The sequence below is a fragment of the Colossoma macropomum genome, unplaced genomic scaffold (assembly GCF_904425465.1).
Source record: "Colossoma macropomum unplaced genomic scaffold, Colossoma_macropomum, whole genome shotgun sequence".
In the NCBI taxonomy this organism is placed as follows: Eukaryota; Metazoa; Chordata; class Actinopteri; order Characiformes; family Serrasalmidae; genus Colossoma; species Colossoma macropomum.
The window spans coordinates 35,471,842-35,490,872 of record NW_023494789.1 but is presented as its reverse complement, the minus strand read 5'-3'; the positions used below and the strand labels follow the sequence as shown (position 1 = coordinate 35,490,872).

Below are 19,031 nucleotides of genomic sequence, written 5' to 3'. Positions count from 1 at the left end.
TGTATCTGTCTGAGTGTCTGCCCTGTGATGGACTGGTGACCTGTAGGGTGTTTCCTGCCTTATGTCCAGTGACTGCTGGGATAGGCTCCAGTACTCCCCCGTGACCCAGAAGGATTTCAGAAAATATGAGTAGGTGTTTGTGTGTGTATATGTGTGTGTATACATACATACACATACAGTAAATACTGTCATTACTACAATAGAGTAAAATTTGGAGATAAGTAAGGTATTATATACGTACATATTAGATTATTTATGTTTACTTAATTAACCAGATATCATTGTTCATATATGTAAAAACAGAGCTTGAGCCTTTGTATTGTTTCAGGCTGGGTCTCAGTGTTAGTGCTGTTTCATGATAATACCTCAGGCATTAAATATCGTGTCCAGCGCACTAAATTACTCAATCTTGACTATAGCCGTTGTTTACAGTGGTTTCTCGGGGTCTCTTGCGGGGGGTAAGGTGTTTGGCTCAGCTGGGTGAGTCCCGCGAATCAGCAGCCAGCTTTCCTTTTAGTTTCTGCAGAAGCTCTGCCGTTCAAACACAGCAGCGCTTCTTCCTCTCACCGCTTCCGTCATTTATCGCGCGTCACGAGGCAAAACTGTCAGTAAAAGCAGCGCGAAAGTTGCGTCGGCGGAGCAGCGATGGTTCAAATGGGGCTCCCCGAGTTCTTGTTTTCGCTGCTGTGCGGGAGCTGGAAGCTGGAATATGCCTCCGTGTCCTGAGGGTCAGACACCAGCGCGGTGAAGTGTGATGGTGCTGTGTTAGGAGCGCGCTTGTGAAGAGAGGTAAGTCGGTTCTGCTACCTGACAGACGGAAATCTCCACCATTGGCACCGACACTAAAACTTAGGCGGTGTAAACAGCTCGGCGGGCGAACGTGCGCCTGTGTGGACTTTCTTACCAAACACAGTCTGTGTGGCGATAGGAAGAATATCTGTTTGGTCTGTTAAGTGCTAAACTGCTGGAGTTGCAGTGAAGGGAAGTTGTGGGGAAGAATGCTGCTGCTGCTGCTGCTGCTTTGTATCGGTGTCACTCGCCCTCGTGCAGCGGAGGGCGCACCTTGACGGTCGTCTGTAACGAACGAATTCAGGCGTTAAAGCTTCACTTCAGGTTTACTTAAACAAGGGTGCGAACGAGGGGCTGAAATGGTCCAAACTTGTGAAGCATTTCCTCTTAGACTGGCCTGCTTTCAGGGTTCGAGTGTCTGTCTCTGTTCCAGAGTGGTGGAGGAACAGAGAGCTACCAACTCAAGAGCTCATGGACATCATTGTCTTTTCTCTAGGTGTCTTTTTGGTTCACGGCAATGGAGAGCCCGTCTTCGGTTGGCAGGAGGCAGGCGTGGGCGACCAGCAGCCGTCGCTGGCTCCCCCTGGCGGACACAGAGCCCCAGAGCACCAACCCCACAATCACCCCGCCGCCGCAAAACCTCTCAATGCAGGACGAGGTCTTCGTGGAGGGTAGGTGGCAAGTTAGTAGGAACGTTATGACAGTAAAATGGATGAGATATGTATGGAGCCCTGCTGGTGACATCCTGTATAAATAAAAATAATACCTGGCCACAACTTCGTAAGGTGTGGGAACGAGATAATTAAGTCATGGCCATGACTTAGTAAGGCATGGGAACAAGATCATGCCTTATTAAGCTGTGGCCAAAGCTTAATTATCTCATACAAATGCTTTACTAAGTCGTGACCACGACTTAATTATCTCGTTCCCATGCTTTACTAAGGTGTGGCCACGATTTATTATTTATACAATATGTCACCAGCAGGGCTCCATAGATATGGGTTGCTGGCCGTCCTGGATTTTGGCCGTCTGTCCAGGAAAAAGGAATTCCATTCCTGGACACATATTTTCACACATTTCTTATGAGATTTAAACAGCTTCGGTGCATATTTTCATTCAGTTAATCCATTTCTGTGCAAAGAATGGGTTTGGGTTTCCCTCTTTGTAGGGGCAGCTATTTCTGAAAGGTGTGCTGCTGGCTAGAGGATTAGGCAGTAGGCTGCACCGTGGCATGGTTACTGAAATAGCAGGTTCTGTAGCTGAACTGACACCTTTATTCACTAAACCTGGACAATAACGTAAATTCAGGCAAATGATTATCGTCTAAAACTTTGTCGTGATAAATGGTAAAACTTTGATACCATCTGTAAGTGATACAAAGCATAAACCTATAGCTCACATTTCCCTGATGGAAATATATTTGCCATACAGCTACCAGGTGGACTAGCTTCTAATATCATTAATTTGTATTCATAACTATATGCAACACAGATGGCATGGAACACTGTTAACATCTAGTGGTTCTCCACATTCATTTGGTTGGAAACCAAAATATTGCCAAGCTGCTACGTTGACACCCATTTTTCTGGACAAGCTAACTTTTTGCGTATGACTGTATAATTTTTTTCTTTGTTATAATCTTGTATAACCTATATTAGTGTAACCTCTGTGGCATACATTTTTGAACAACACGAAAACATAATTTAATCTAATTGTAAGTAATTTGATTAGAATGATTGCACAGTGAGAATGGTTAAATAAAAACAAAGCAATAAAAAAAAAATACATGGCACGTGAAGGTCAGCGAAAGAATAAAAGAGTGATAATTTGCATAATAATTGCCCTTATTTAAATTAACGATTTGATCAAATCGTCCACATTTTATTTAAAACTGACCAATGGACACTCAGGAAATCACTAAGGACTTACACATCACAATGGAAACCCTTCATTCTTTATTCAGTTGACATTGGAGACACGTGAAGTGGCGTGCAAAAACTTTACAGCTGCTGAAGTTGCTGCAGCAGTTTTGGAAAGTTGCAACGAAGATAACAGAGCATTTTTAGATGAAACATATGGTTATCATGTTATGTGCAAGTGCCTTTAAAGGCAAATTTAATAAGATATACACACAGTGAGAAAATGGCCTTAGACTCCAGGGTGTTAAATTCAACTCTGTATTTTACTGGTAACCAGTGAAGTGACGCAAGTACAAAGGTAATACTCTCCCTTTTCTTGGTACCGGTCAGGAGCCTCGCAGCTGCATTTTGGACCAGCTGTAGACGTGACAGGCTCAGCTGACAAATTCCAAAGTACAGCAAGTTGCAGTATTCAATTGGAGAAGCAAATAAAAGCATTTACAACTGTTTCCAGGTCCTTTAAAGACACTTCAGCATCTTCACACCTCAATATCTTCTCAGTGTCTTCACACTGCAGTATCTTCTTCTCAGTATCTTCACACTGCAGTATCTTCTTCTCAGTATCTTCACACTGCAGTATCTTCTTCTCTGCCATGTTGGTCATGCAGCTATAAACAAACCCATCCGCTATGAAAGATCCTAGCCTGTATCACAGAGAATTTTGAGTAAAAGGCCGCTGCTAAGTCATAATTGATGTGGGCTTCACCAAAGCCCATCCTAAGAGTGAACACCCCTTTGAATGTTGTGAGAAACTGAAAACATTACGGCCTTGTATTCATCACAGGAACGGACACATGAGGACCAGAAGCCCATATGCGTGCCATTTGGGACAGGGCCAATGCTGAAGCTTGCACAACAACTGGTCTAACATGTCTGACTAATCAGCTAATTGACAAGTCCTTCCTGATTTGTTGTGAGTGTGTTATACGGATGCACAATGCATATTTGTCCTCATCACAATAATATTTTCTACGATATACACATCACAAACAGAACACCTGAGATTCGGAAAGCCAGAATGTCGGCTCTTTACATTTACTCACCAACAGTAACAGTGATGGCAACAACTTGTGGCATAGAATAGGACCACACTGACCCAAACAACTACAATATTATTAACTGCTAGCCCGTAAAAGTGCTGGGCCAAGTGCCAAAAAAGAACAGAGACTGAAAGTTTACTGACAAAATATTTGTTTTCCTGCTTTGTACTTCCTGCACATCCAGACAGAGGACATAGTGAAATAGCCTATGTTAATTAGGGACGGACGATTTGGGCAAAATATTTAATACTGATTGTTCTGACCAATTTTGTGACTGCAATTCAAATTATGATTATTTTCTATAAATTGAGGTCCAAGCCTGTTTTTTTGGCCAAGAAGATTGGAACATCCGCTTCTTCTGGCTTGAGGCTTGACCACTAAACGTAGTGTGTCAGCCTGCCAGTTAGTTGTGGTTGTGTTGTCATGTTTAGAATGTCATTGGTTCAGAGTCACTGAGTTTAAACACTAATAGATATTTATTTATTTATTCATTCAATCAGAAAAATCTAGACTCTTCATGATAGGGATCATTTGAGAGAACAGAGATCACAAACAAATCATGTGGGTGTTTGGATGCCTCTGATTGGTCTAACTCATCTGCAGGAAGTTCATAAGCTGTGTGTTATTTGGTTACATTTCTCTTGCTCTTGCAATTAAAAAAAAATGCTATTTCAATATGAAAACTATTAATCTGTCGATTCTAATCTTAATCACAGTTAATCACATCTCACATCAGCACTGCAAAATGGAGCTCACCCCAGATAGCACATTTGATATGGCCCAAATCTGGGCCACATCCAGCACTTAGATGTGGCCCACAGGAAGATGTGGAAGTTGCCAGAACCCAGCCTGTTCACTGCCATTACAGGGCCACGTCTCAGCCACCTTTAAACCACCACTGTCAGAAGTGACCCACCACTCCAAACCATTAGTACAAAAACCAGGCCATTACAACAACTTCCCTGTTGGGTGTGAACGTTGCACGGTGCCATGAGGCTCAGGAAGAGGTGGTGTTTCCCACACTTGGACTACTAGCTGCAAATGGCTATGGTGTTGATGGGATTTGAACTCATGATTTCCTGATACAGGAGCAAAAGCATAGCCCATTGCACTACATTGGAGACCTGAAAGCAAATAGCATGGCCTGCCATAGAATGCAAATGAACAGAAACTTACATGTTCTATCCATCTCATAAGAAAGGAGTGAACTTTGTTGCTGATTCAAGCATTTTAGTTACAAGCTGTGCTAAATGGCGGAAATATTAGAGGGACAGTGCTAAACCAGAAGTGTGATGTTAATGTTGTCAGTTCACATTTTTTTCTAGATAACACTGTCACAGTGTATTAGTCATATGCCAGATAGCAAAAGTACCCGGGAACTTTCATCTTGATAGAATGAGGCTACATGTCCTGCATTATGCAGATCTGTGACCTCTTGCGTAAAACATTTATCTTAAGTATTTATCTTAAGTTAGATGCTTAAGAGATAAATTTAAAGTTATACGTTCATATTTTAACATTGCAAGTGTCAGAAATGTAAGTGCTGAAGCTTAAACTGAGGGTCTGAAACTCAATTTGCAATTGTGGATTTTTTTCACTTTTCATCTAAACATTTCCCTGAAGAGGTTTTACACAGCTCACTTAGGGAAAGGGAAGACGTAAGGCCAAAATTCACTTAAGATGTTTTATGCAAGTGAACACTGTACTGTATGTAGATATGCCATGATACTACTTCTTTTCTGATACTGATAACACTTTTGGAAGTTTGAGTACTGGCCAAAGCAACTACAACTCCCATATTTTATCTTCTTAAGATCTGCTAAGCTATAAAATGAGCTGTGTTTAGTTCAAGCACTTTAACTAAGATGACTTCACATGAGAGTATCTAAAAGTGTGCTATCATGCTAAAACCAGTCACACGCCCTACTACACCACAGGAAGAAACACACAGCCAAGAACATCACGCTGCACAGTGTTAGTGTGCATGACTTTATATCATATTGGCAGATATATACATCTGCATCGGACAGATGCTTAAATTTGACTGATATTTCTAACAGATATGTGGTGACGTATTTATTGTACCCTAGAAGAGCAGAATGTTTAGGTGACCCTGGGTTACTGCGCTAAAATAATCTGTATTTTATCAATTTTACTGCATTTATAGCTCTCTATAAATAAATGTTATATCTCGATGTAATGTTAGTCCAGCGAGTCCCAATTTCTACATTTTATAAATGTTTATGTATTGCCAATTATACTGGCAGATAAAAAAGTACCGTGTGTCAGCACTGGCCCACAATGCCCATTTTGTCCTATCCCCAGATATTTCAGGATAGATTTGTTACTGGTTCAGATTACATTCGATTTTTGTTTCCTTCAATATCTGACCCATTATTTTCTGCTGATTTTGGCTTAATATGTTGTTCCATTTCTGTGCCATGTTTAGTGGCACTTCTGTGACTGAACTTATATCATGTCAGGGTAGTTTGCTTAGAGGCAGTTATCTTGAAGAATGCTGAACAAGGAAAAACATTACAGTAGGTTGTATAACATCTTAATTACACAGAGTGCTGATAGAAACTTCATGATTCTGTCAAATAAAATGAAAGTGCAAAAGTATGCAAAGGCAGAAGTGACATAATTTAATACACAATAACAATACATGTCATCATATTGCCCACTCCTAATACTATGGATGGCCACAGTAAACATGTCATCCATGCTTTTATCAGAAGGCACAGTGTCAAATTGTTTCCCAATAGTTTGATTAAGGAAAATATTTGCTGGTGTTTGCTGTAGGAGCAGTGTGGACAGATGGCTGCTATTGAGAGCAGCTGGCTAATAGCAGTATTATTTGAATTACTCTAATCTACGTCTAACCAAGAAGGATGTGTTGCTGTTTTACACTTTCAGAAGAAATTACGCCTTTCAGGATACAAATGCTGTCAGGGACTGGGACCCTCAGGGGTACAGATTTAGCACTTTTTTCATGAAACATAAATATTATGGAATGTAAATGTACTATAATCCACTGGCATTTATTTTAAGCATCTTTTAACTCACTGACTAGTTTTTTTATTTAATTTTTCTGCTTAAAAAGGTATGAAAAGACAAATACACCCTTTTGCCCTTGGAAAATTGATGAAGTGCACCCTTAAAGCTCATTTAAGGTACACAGTTGGATCTTAAGGACCATATTGTACCTTCCAGGGTAAATATACAAAGTTTGTGACATTCAGAATAAAATCCAAAATGGAAAACAAACCCTCTATGACATTATTTTCATGTTGCTTGACCCCTTGACTGAAAAACAAGGCATAAGGATTTGCGTTTTACAAAAATGAAATGCTGAATTCTTGTCAGAATTGAATACAATCCACTTTGAAATGTATTGAAGACACGGCTGTTGCTTTCCACTGTGCAGTGCTTCAAATGGATTTTCCTCATTGAAATGCAGTCGTAACAGTGAAATACAATGCACACATCACATTACTTTTCCATAGGTGATGCGGGATATGTGCCAAAATGAAAAGCAAAACCTCTATAGACATTGTCATCACTTCACTTTACCTCCTTTAAACATGTTTGCCCCATTCAAATGGAACCAAAACAGTGAAATGCAATGCAAATAGGAGATTGCATTTAAACAGTAACCTGCGGAAAACTAGCCAAAGTGAAAAGCAAAAGATCCATTACATTGATTTAACGTTGTTTTAAGTACTGCACAGTGGAAAGCAGCATAGCTATGCCTTCATTACATTTCAAATTAGGGTGTATTCAGTTCTTTTGCAGCAGCTTTTATTTATTGAGAAGAACAAGGAATGCATCAGACTAGAAACAAAATACAGATCCACCATGTTTTTCAGCTAGGAGTCTCTGCTTTACCCTGGCCCAACCTGACTAAACCTCTTAAGCAGTTGCTCTTCACACCATTACATCATGGTGCTATGTTGACTGCAGATTATGGGATCATAATAACACGTACCTGATGAATTTGATTTAAAACTCTGTTATATGATATACATCCAGTGTAAAGCTGTAAGACTACATCTCTGTGTCTGCAGGTTTCCAGATTGTCAAAATATGACAGAAGCGCCTGTCAAGTATTATAAAACTTTATTACTGATCCCTGAAGGGTGAATTTAATTTTCTCTAACTGTCAATTTAATTTTGTCCAACTGTCTTCTAATAATAGTGAGATTTGGGGGGCACCGGGAGATTTCAGTGCAGTAAAATTCTAGAAGAAAACAGATCGGCATTGCTGGGAATGCCAAACATGGCAATTCCAATTCTGACATGAATTAAGAATTTTGTTTTTAAAATGCAAATCCTCATGCAGTGTTTTTCAGTTAAGAGCTCAAGAGACATGAAAATGATGTAGTAGAGGATTTGCATGTATTCTGCTTGTCACTCTGGAAAAGTAGTGTCATATGTGCACTGTTTTTCCACAGTAGTGATTGCATTTAAATTGGCACTAATTCCACTCCATAAGCTTGATGTTAACTATGTCCAGAAAAAAAATAGTTAAAATAGATTTAGAAGCACATACAGAAAATGATGAGTCTCCATCAACATCCAGTGTTGTACTGGTTGCCTGTAGTTTTAGCTCATTAGCTCATCTGAGGCAGCCTCCGTTCTGCTAACTTTACTTATCTGACTCGAAAAGCATACCGTTTTCCCGTGGCTACTTTTGAATAATAAAACGTGTTTTGAAACACATTCCTCTGTGTGATGCTACATTTTGTTCAACACCAGTGCCGTCATCTAAAATATATGCCACAGCTGTACATTGAGTTCAGCTATAATACATTTTTTTTTATATTTAGTGTTGTTTTGTTCCTTATTTACAGTTAACTGCATGTCTGTTCATGAACTCTTACGGGTAGTTGATGATCAAAATTACTCAGAATGCACTAGTTTTTACCTTGGGACAAACATTTACCTGCACAGTACTTTCTGACTGCGTAGACAACTTGTTTAAACAGACTATAAGCAGAAAAATGAGAATGGAAAATCTGGTAGGTGCAAAAACAGTAAAAGAGCAAGCACAGTTTTCTATCTAACTCATACATGCACAGATGTATTGAGTGCTAACACTTGAATGTATTTTCCACAGGATGCTCTACAGGAAAGATTGAAACCTGGCTCCAAGGCTGTGGGTAAGTGTGTGTGCATGAGCTTGTAGGGGAGAGCAGACAGTCGTCTACGTCAGCAGCAAAGCAAGTACCACACTGTGGTTGAACATAGTGTTTGTCAGTTGCAAGGCAATAAAAAACAAAGGAATGGAAACTGCTAAGAGAAGATCCGGATAAAGGTTATGATAAAAATAATAATAAATGCATGCACCTTTGGAGAGGATCAAGAACAAATTCACTGATGGTATCACAAGGCTTACAGTATAAAACTTCATATTAAAGAGAATAGTTTTGCTCTATTTTTAGAAACGTTCTATTCCCAAACTTCCTTTTGTTTGTGCTGTACAGGCATAGGAGGAAGCAGAAAAAGTGCAGTAGTGGTGCTGTTTGATCTGCCTGTTTTGTCTTGACCGGTTCCTGTAGGTGTTGTGACTCGTTGGCGTAGTGGCAGTTCTCAGCTGCTCTTCACACCGTTGTGGGGAAGCCTGTTTCTGTGAGATGCTGTTAAATTTCTCACGGTCTCTAGCATCTCCAGCATTTCCAGCATCTTGCTTAATGTTAAAGAATAGGTGCACATAGATTAAAATGCTGGACTAACAGTTTCTTCTGTGAATGTTACCACTTCCATTAAATGCTGTATTGTGATTCATCTGCAGTCCGGAGGGGTTTGTGTGCGAGTGTGTATTTTTATCAGAGCATCTTGCTGCATGCCTGCAGTTCGCCCACGAACCACACTGATTCAGATGTGATAAAAAGTGACTGCTGTGTTTTCACTCTTGCTATGTCCTTCTCTCTTCTCTCTCTCTCTCTCTCTCTCTCTCTCTCTCTCTCTCTCTCTCTCTCTCTCTCTCTCTCTCGTATGTTTATGTACATCTTCAGAAATGAAACCAACCAAGAGAACCCTAGTCACCTCACTGTGGGTAAGTTCAGTTATTTGGTTGCAGCATTATCTAGTTTAAGGCTGCATGCTATGAACATAAAATTCAATGTTTGATAAAGTAATGAAATGTATTCAAATGTTGTATCTCTGACTGGATGTGCCACCAAGTACAGACTGTATTTTGTGTAAACAGAAATTGAACTATTCTCTACTTTAAGCAATAGCAAAAAACAAAATTATAAAAGCACCATTCACTATTGTGCAAAACAAAAATAGTGGAATGCTGTAAATGCACTGTAAAGGCCAGTGCATACTAAGAGCGGTGTGAATAAATCACACGAAAATGCTAAATATTTGGCTGCAATTTTTTCGCATCAAAACTGTACACATGAGAGGATTTTTTAAAATTATTTCACCATTTCAAGTTATTTGTGCTGTGAAAAAAAGGCCAGAGTCTCTGTGGCATTGTGCAGCTTTAGAATAGCTAAAAGAGAAAGGTATCTTCGTAAAGGAGATGAAGCTCGAAACAAAGGGGCCAAATGTCTTCAAGTGCAAACATATGTTGCTCCTCACAGAACAAGCATATGGTGACAGTGGGCACACTACATTTTGGAAAAGTCAGAACTTCATCACTTCATTCAGAAGCTGTGCGCCAACATATAACTCCAGTTTGAACTGCATTTGGAGATTCTGTTCCTGCTGACGTTTAAAAAAAGTTCTAGTTGCAGATATGCAGCCAGTTCATCATCTTGGTTGTTGCCATGCCAACATCAGAAACGACTGTGATTGGTCAGTGAGTTCATGTCGCAGACGAAAGTTCACAAAAAACGAACAGAGGGCAAATAAAATAATGTCACATTTTTGCACATGGAAGAATCATGTTTGGTGTGCAAGATGCTCACATGCTCAGTTTAATTTACTGTTATCTGAATAAATTGCACAAATAAATCATGCTTGGTGTGTAAAGACCTTAACGCTGAACAATTACACACAGTATCAGTGATGTGAAGCACTGCTCTTATGAAGCATTAAAAGCTATTTGACTCCTAATGGTGCTCCCTTGTGGAGGATTTGTAAACTACAAAACATGAGTGGGTTCCACAAGGTGCTTCAGTCTAAAACCAGTCAGGATTCTCTAAACAGCTTTTTTTATTTGTGTTTGCAGTCAGTCAACAAACATGAATAAATATGTAGATTTTTTTTCAATATAGTCCTGCAAAACCAATATGTATGTATATATATATATATATATATATATATATATATATATATATATACACACAGAAACCATTACTGCGTTATTTATTTTACCGTACATGTAGTGTGAGGTAGTTTTTTCATTGCAGCCCTTAACAGTGTGTTTATTGTGTAAACTCATAACATGATAACAATAAAAATACAATGATATCGACTTAATGTTGGTACCTCGTATTGGATTGGTGCTATCTATAGTCAGGATGGGCTCAGCACACAGTAAATACACTGTGAATGTTATAACAATCTTATTGCAGTAACGATTAATAAATAATGCACTGTGCAGCGCTAATGTAATTATATTATTCAGTGTTAGCAGTGATGAGACAGGCTTCTCCTTCGACATACAGTGTTACATAATGGAGCTGTACAAAGTGCATTATATAAACAGGTTTTTAGACATTTTATAATCATAATCAGCTTGTGGTAATGAAAGGTTTGCAAATGAAGCTCGGAAATCCTTCTTTGCAGAATCTTTGCTGAAGGCTGCTAATAGTTTTGAGGATGACCTGAGCCTTGGGGCTGAAGGTAGGTAAAAAAGCCAATACCATAGCAACTGTTGACTGATTTGTATTTGCCTGAGCAAGTAAGATGGAGGGTATTTTAGGATCTTTACAAACAGGAAGGCAGTGTCGCAGGCGATATACGCAACACATGTAAATCTAACATGCAGGCCAGTCTTTTTCCTCTTGAGCCTCCCCTTGAATTCCCTAGGCCAGCACCTGCTCTGTGACATTTTTTCAACAAGTCTTAACTTGTTAGCCGCCTGCTGTAGCTGATCAGTTCGTTTCTGTTAGCGCTGTATCACGGAATGGCAACAATGGCCTGATTGTGACATCAAAAGCAAAACCTCTTCCTTGAGTGACATCCTTGTACTTGTCAGTGAGTCTCTGTCAGTGACTGTGTGATAGCAGTGATTATACACAAAGCAACAGCCTGTGACTGGATATGGGCCATCTCCCACTCTCATTCAGGACTTAGCAACACGTAGCAACACACCTAGACCAGATAGGCATCAGGCAATCTAAACAAATACCTGCCCAAGCAGATGGACACAGTGGCAGAGTATCATATAGAATGCACTCACACTAATGTGAATGAATTAAGCTTTTGCAAGTAGAAGATTTATAAAAGACCAATCAGTGTTTTGAAATTTGAAATTTAACCATTGGTACTTTTCAATTATGTATAGAAAAATACCTGCAACACTCATAATGTTCATCAAAGTATCGTGTTTGGTATGAAGATGATGTCTATGATGATTTGTTGGTTAGTAGTACATATTAAAACCAGCAGGGAATCCTCAGGGCATTCAAGGCCTTCAGAGAAGGCTTAATGATTTCTGTGAAATAAAAAAAAAATGTAATATTGAGTTCATTGTAATTTAATAGAATCCCCATGCTTGTTGTATTAAACCTCTGAACGTATCTAAAAACATCTGACAGATTATTATGCTGTAAAACTGATACAAGGTAAAATATATACTGTCTTTTACAAGCTTCAGATGTTGGTGTTTTATCTAGAACGGCAAAAATATTTATGTAAATAGCTGTTATATTAGTGATACCATGCCCCTAAAATCCCACAGGGACATTGAGAAATTAGCATTATTGTAAAAGTCTTTTTCCTCATTTTTGACCGTGTTTTGACATTTATGGCCAAAACTGAAGGCCTAGCTCGAATTGCCATGGTTCACAACTAATTCAAATTCTTTTGGCCTGTAGGTGGTTTAAACACTTGGAAGGGTTGAGTGCTGATGTCACAACAATAGCATGAAATATGTGGCCTATGTTACAAATATATAATGTGTTATATCGTTTTCCTCAGAATAAACCTAAATAGTCTTTAATATGTGAAGTTATCGCAAGCTAACAAAGAAAACATGCTCATGTGTATTGAAACATTTTGAAAAGTGTCCCCAAACCCAATGACAGTGACTGTAATGAATTTCTGTTAGAATAAATGTTGCAATTTGAGCAGAATTTAACAAATTGTGATACATCCTGTCATTGTTTTATAGCTACAGCACTAGATGTTGGATCACATCAAGAAGAGTTTGGGTAAGAAGTTTGCTTCCTGTTGAAATCTTTCCCTTAAGGGCTGAAAGATTCATTACAGAGATATTCATAACTTCTGGCTCCTGTCCCTGCAGGCACTGCCCAATGCTCCTGCCTCCTCCTAAATCACGTAAAGACTTCCACACAAGGTTACAAAACACTTCTCATCTCTGCTTCTTTCACCAGTTGTAAAGTTTTTTTAGTCCCAGTCATTTATTGCACTCTTTCTATACCATGTGTTTGTGTATCATCAGCACTCCTCAGCAAAGGCTCAGCTTACCAATGTGTAACATGGGTCACAGCATGGCGTCCAGTGCCTTCTCGTCCACCACCAGTAAAACTGCTTCCAGGTAAGGTAACTCGAAATCAACAGGGCTTGCATAAAACCTCTTAAATATTACCTGAAGTTAATTACGTAAGGGATATCATTATGTAAGCTAAGGGATGCACTTAATTAAGGATTACTCAAGGATTATACTTAAGTGTTTTTACATCACCATGTGAACTGTCAGAACTCAACATATGTTTAAGGATTTTTAGCACTTTTCACTTACATATTTCACTTAAAGGCCCCACATCAAGGAAAACTAAATTTTTCATCTTTTTGAGATGAAAGCCTTCAATGTAGTATGAATATTTTGTTAAAGTTATCATTCATTCCCCAGTTAATATGTGGAAAATAAACTGGAAAAGAGTCAGCATTGAATTCATTGCTTTTGTGATGTCATGAAAAATACTCTTTAAATATATATCTGCCTACAGTAGTTTAGCCCCACCCATTCACACTGAAGTTATAAGGGGTGTTTCAACCCCAAATAGCTTTTGTGAATGAGGCCCAACACAGGGCAACCGATCAGACTATAGGTTATTTACATATATCAGTCTTAAAGACACAGTTACAAAAACAAACATTCTAAGGGATGAATAATTGTTGAAAAATGGTCAAATAAAAATGACTTATGACTGGTTTTGGTACATAAAGCCACACAAAATTGTATTTTGAGTGGATTTCAGGGAGAAAAATGCCAAAAATATAATATATACATATTATAAATATTTTATCCATCTTACTTGAAGTAAAGGGATACATAAAACATAAGGCACTTAGTGGTTTAGGCAAGCAGCCAATTGGCCTAATATCCCTTTTGCAAGAACAGGCCTTGTTAAACTAATAGCCTTTGCTATTGTCTCATCTTTTTGATTTTGCTCTCAATGCTGCAAAGCGATTCCGGGCGCTCTCATGCATTGTCCATGTCTCTCTACCTCACACTCATGCTAGTGTGTCTGAGGTGCTGCAGATGTGTGCGGAGGATGCAGAAGAGACTCTGTATCAGTTGGGGTTTGGTTGTGAGGAGCCGCAGGTCACCGCTCGCATCCCGGCCCGTTTCTTTACTTTTCCCTCGAAGCTCAGAGGTATCAACTTCCGCCTGTTCCTCGAGTCCCAGCTCCGCCGCATACGCGAGGAGGACCCCAGCCTTTCACTCGCAAGTAAGAACAGCATTGATATTAATTTAATTGCTATATATTTTCAAAGGCTACGACTGTTGTCTTATCATTGCACTGTTTCCACAGTAAACATGTACATAAGTGCATTCTCAGTTATTGTAAGTGTGCATCTGTAGTGTAACATGTCATGTGCTGTGGAAACCATGTGTGTCACATAATTAATACTGAATATTCTGAAAACTTTACAGTTCCCACAGCTATATTGCAAACTGAGGAGCAGGAAATGTAATATGTTTATTTGTAATAAGGAACAAATAAATAAGGGACTTTTTGGTTTGCTCTGTGCAGGTCGTTTCCGTCAGGTGGAGGTGTTGACAGCCATGGCCAATGCGTTCTACTCCCTCTATTCCCACGTGTCACGGACGCCGCTTCAGAAGCTGGCCCCGCCCGAATTCAGTTTCTCCTCACCCACTGTAGAGAGGAGCATTGGACAGCGCTTCTTCGGCAACATTCGCAGCGAGCCGCGCTCTCCTGTGGAGCGCCTTAAAGATACAGTCTCCAAGATGTGTTTATACACAGGCTCTCGTGGTTCAGACTCTGCCTCTCCAAATAGTTCCCCTCGCAAGAGGAACAGCCTGCCAGACGTGGTTGGAATGGTACTGGGGACTGCAAAGAATGAAGGCGGCAGTGACCACCCTAGACGAGCATGGCTCCAGGATATGGCAGATAACGTGGCCCAGAGAGCAGGAGATAAAAATACGATACAGATTGCAGAAGTGAAGACTGCTGAGAAAGTGACCAATCCACACAAGGAGAGAATACAACGTTGGTCACAGTCAGGGCAGAGAGATGGTCCTAGGGCAAAGGGCTGCTTGTTTAAGCCTATGCGTGTATCTACGTCTCTGGAATCTACGCAAACTGAAGACTCGAGTAGTGGTACAGTCGTAGGTGAAGGTTCCACCTGTTCCACTTTGCTTTCTGCCACCTTGAACAAACCTGTTGATAACAAGCCAACAGTTGCCATTATTACCTATGATGTCATTAGCCCTCAAGTAGTGGAGTACGTGCATCAGGCACCATATCGTTGTCCACAAATGGACAATGGGGCAGCAGTAGGCTCACCTCCTGATGTTCGGATTCACAGTGAATCCTCACGTCCTGGAACACTTGAACCCAAAGACAAGCCAGCTGTCACAGATACACGACCGCAGGTTTGCTTCTCAACTGAGGATGACAATCTGGTGCAGAGATCTTCAGAGGTCCCACAAGATGACCCTGTGTCCCTCTGCCCCAGAATTTCACAAAGGTCACCGTGCAGGATCATGGTCACCGGATGGGAAGGTAACACCACCGTCCTCAAAAGAGAACCATCTGAAGACTTTGTATCTCCCCTGTGCTCTGGTAGCACCCCTCATCTGACTTCATTAGGCAACCAGAGGTACCTGAGCCCCATCAAACCCCTAACCAGCCAGATCAAGCAGGCCAACTCCTTTGAGCTGGAGGAGGTTTGTAGCTACTTATGTTTTTTTTCTCTCAGAATATACATTTAACTACGGTTTATTCATCACTGGAGAAAAGGCAACCCAGAGTTACAGATGTTCCCTGTAGATTGTTCTTTCAGAGAATCCTTGAATCTTCTTGACTGTTGCATAATGCATCTTCCCTCTTCAGCCCTCACCACATCCCTCTGCTCAATAGCCATGACTCACACAATGCACCAGACATGTCTTTACCAGCTTTCCATCCCTATATTTTCTATGTACATTTTGACATCAGATGATAACGGCAAATACAGAGTAATAATCACCAAAATTTGCAGTAGTTCGTATGCTTGCTTAAGGTGGTTAGTTTTTCTGCAGATAAAAACAAATGTGATCAATTATGATTAAACTATTTATTCAAAATAATTTGCAGATCAAATTTATATGACTGATCACATCTTTCCATTTTTGCCAGGCTGTAGCTACAAAACATATTTAGTGAGTTGCCGGGTACCAGTTAATTGCTGAATAAATTAAAGCATACCTTTATCTTATCAAAGAACATGACGGTGAAATGATATGACGGTGCACAAGCAGACATAAGGTCACATGGGTGTAGTTGATTAATAGATATTTCCTGAGATAATTTTTAGCCACTGTGTCCTGTCTCTCTGCACCACAGCCACAAAATTAAACAAAACAGCAGAGGAGCTGCTCAGCATTAGTTTTATTTGTAAACTCCATATTTTTTTTTTTAGAAATGTTTTAATGACTGTGTTATAGAGTTTTATTCTTTTATACAGACCTGATGGAAAGACAACCATATTTGTATAAATGCTTTTTTTTTTTTTTACCAGTTTCCAGTTATTTGACAGCTGGATGGAAACCTGGCTAGAGAGGGGGATGCAGAATATATTATTTCCTAATGATTTCTGCGTTTACTGGCTTTTTACAACAGTAATATCATTAGAGACAGGACTTGCACTGTGAGTGGTTTATAAGGAAACTACCAAGATTTCAGCATAATTAAATTAAATGGTGTAAAGGGCCCCTTCCAGAGTGCTTTGATGTGAAATGCTTCGTCCTAGAGAACCTTACCCAGTTAGAACTGTTCACAGTGGTGGTGATGGGAACCAGACGTCTGAGACATCTAATGCCTAAAAGCTACATCACACCAAGTTATTGCAAGAAATGGATTTGAATAAATTGTCTGATATGAGATATCATTTTATGATAGGAGAGTAGTTTACTGGTCATTTTGCATAGTACATAAAATGGTTATATTTGTGTTGTAGACATTGTGACCTGGTTTCCATCGCTACCACTGTATCCCTCCAAATGATTACATTATGCAGACATTTTAAACTTATTCCTCTTTAGTAAATAGATATTCATGTTATTGAACAAAATAATAATGCAAGTGCGTCTTTAACAATGTCAGCTTATTGATTCACCAAAGCATATCGCAGTGTTGAGCTTGTATTTTGTCAGTTTTTCGTGCAGCCCATGTAGTTTCCACAGAGCCTAGAAGGCAAATTAGTGAAACTGTATCTGCGATGGTGAACATATCAGGAGCATTACTGTGACAGTATTACTGAAATGCTTGCCGGTGTGCTGGCTTTATCTGAGTGTTGAATAACCATTAGCAACATGTTGCTTCCATATAGGTGCAGAGTGCGGGGGAGGAAGAGAACATATCAGCAGAGCACTGCAGTGCACACACACTATCTGTTACAGCAGCAACTGAACAGAAATGTGAGTCATAGAGTGTAACTGGTTTCTCGCGCCCCCACACAAAAGACTTTGTAAAGTACAGATTTAAGACTAGTTCTGTTTTTTATATGCAAATGTAAGGAACCCAGATAAGCAAAAACAGCTTACGTTCTGCATGCTCCGTAAAGAATTCACTTTTTTTTTTCACACAGGATTTACAGTAATCAATTCAGCAGAAAATGCTGGCCAGTTGAGAATGAGCGGTTAAAACAAAAAACAGTTGTTAAACAGAAGTGTTAACCCCATAGTAAGAGCACATCCTATACTGTCAGTGTTAGCACTCACTCACTGGCAGCAAATTTAATATTACAGGAAGTTATGAGGAAACCTCTGAAGTTAACACACTGCATTCTCAGAAACCTGCTTAACAATAAAAGAAAAAGAAAAAAAAAACACTCAGTGTTATAAATTAGACTGATTTCTGTGTATTAATCTACTGTTTCAGGTTCGCCCTTGCGAGGGGACAGTTTCCAGTCAGACAGCAGTGGCTATGCTGAAGAGGACATGCAGCATTCTCTCTCTATCCACAACAGAGAGATCAGCTGAGGACAGAACTCTGCTGTCACCCTTCCGTGTGTGCACCCCTGCCTATCTGCTCATCTGGGGTTTAGCTTGTCTACAGAGAGTAAACTTTCTCATATGTGACAGAACAAAAGGCCACCACAACTGCTGCGTCATTTAAAGTTACTTCGTCTGTGGGCCTTTGATTTTTCTTTGTGGCAAAAAGCCGTGACATATATAACAATGGGGCCAAAAGTTGACCAAGGAAATTTGCGTAATCAAATTCCTTTCCCTTTTCTCGAGTGAACGATATTAGCTCCTGGTTCTGAGCTACCTGAATGTATTCCAGTAACTCCGCACTGTATGTTGACATGACTTTGCCTGCCTTTGATCTTGCGCTACATGCTTTGCACCTTGTGGGTCTGCGCTACTGCAGATGTTTTACATATTTATTTGTGGTTTAATAAATTATTTATTTGCAAATCATTGCTAATATCAATTGCCGAATAACAAGTAGCACATCAACGCTTTTGTTTTGGATGCCACCACAAAAACACAAATTTCTTTTTGTAAATTTCAATATTTAACAGCATTATTGTTGTTGGGACTGTATATTACAAACATGAGCATGAAAACAGTTTCTTCTTATCGAATTAAAACACTTTTATTCTAAGCTCTGTATAAATTTATTGATGGACAAATCACAGCTCTAAAAGAATCACATTACATATTGGTACATACTTGCTTAGAGGT

General features: G+C 39.6%; 1 protein-coding gene across 4 annotated transcripts; it reads left to right on the top strand.

The window, feature by feature from the left end:
* The first annotated feature begins 535 nt into the window (after positions 1–535).
* Positions 536–18,949, top strand: tespa1 (thymocyte expressed, positive selection associated 1). 4 transcript variants are annotated; one of them, XM_036571130.1, is made up of 12 exons: positions 536–789; positions 1,286–1,460; positions 8,868–8,910; positions 9,766–9,806; positions 11,492–11,548; positions 13,041–13,080; positions 13,173–13,226; positions 13,332–13,427; positions 14,357–14,565; positions 14,872–16,028; positions 17,672–17,759; positions 18,223–18,949. In XM_036571130.1, the coding sequence occupies exons 2-12, from the start codon at positions 1,307–1,309 to the stop codon at positions 18,321–18,323; spliced, it is 2,040 nt and encodes a 679-aa protein (XP_036427023.1). In that variant the 5' UTR covers positions 536–789; positions 1,286–1,306; the 3' UTR covers positions 18,324–18,949. The 4 variants fall into 4 exon arrangements, with proteins under 4 accessions (XP_036427023.1, XP_036427024.1, XP_036427026.1 ...); XM_036571131.1 differs by lacking the exon at positions 11,492–11,548; XM_036571133.1 differs by lacking the exons at positions 536–789; positions 1,286–1,460 and adding an exon at positions 3,510–3,621 and having other exon boundaries at positions 8,868–9,379.
* Positions 18,950–19,031: the final 82 nt, after the last annotated feature.

Excerpts from the sequence above, each read along its gene's own strand:
- tespa1 (XM_036571130.1), top strand. The coding sequence starts at position 1,307 with ATGGAGAGCCCGTCTTCGGTTGGCAGGAGGCAGGCGTGGGCGACCAGC. Across the intron at positions 8,911-9,765 it reads ACCTGGCTCCAAGGCTGTGG|AAATGAAACCAACCAAGAGA; the intron begins GTAAGTGTGTGT and ends GTACATCTTCAG. Across the intron at positions 11,549-13,040 it reads CCTGAGCCTTGGGGCTGAAG|CTACAGCACTAGATGTTGGA; the intron begins GTAGGTAAAAAA and ends ATTGTTTTATAG.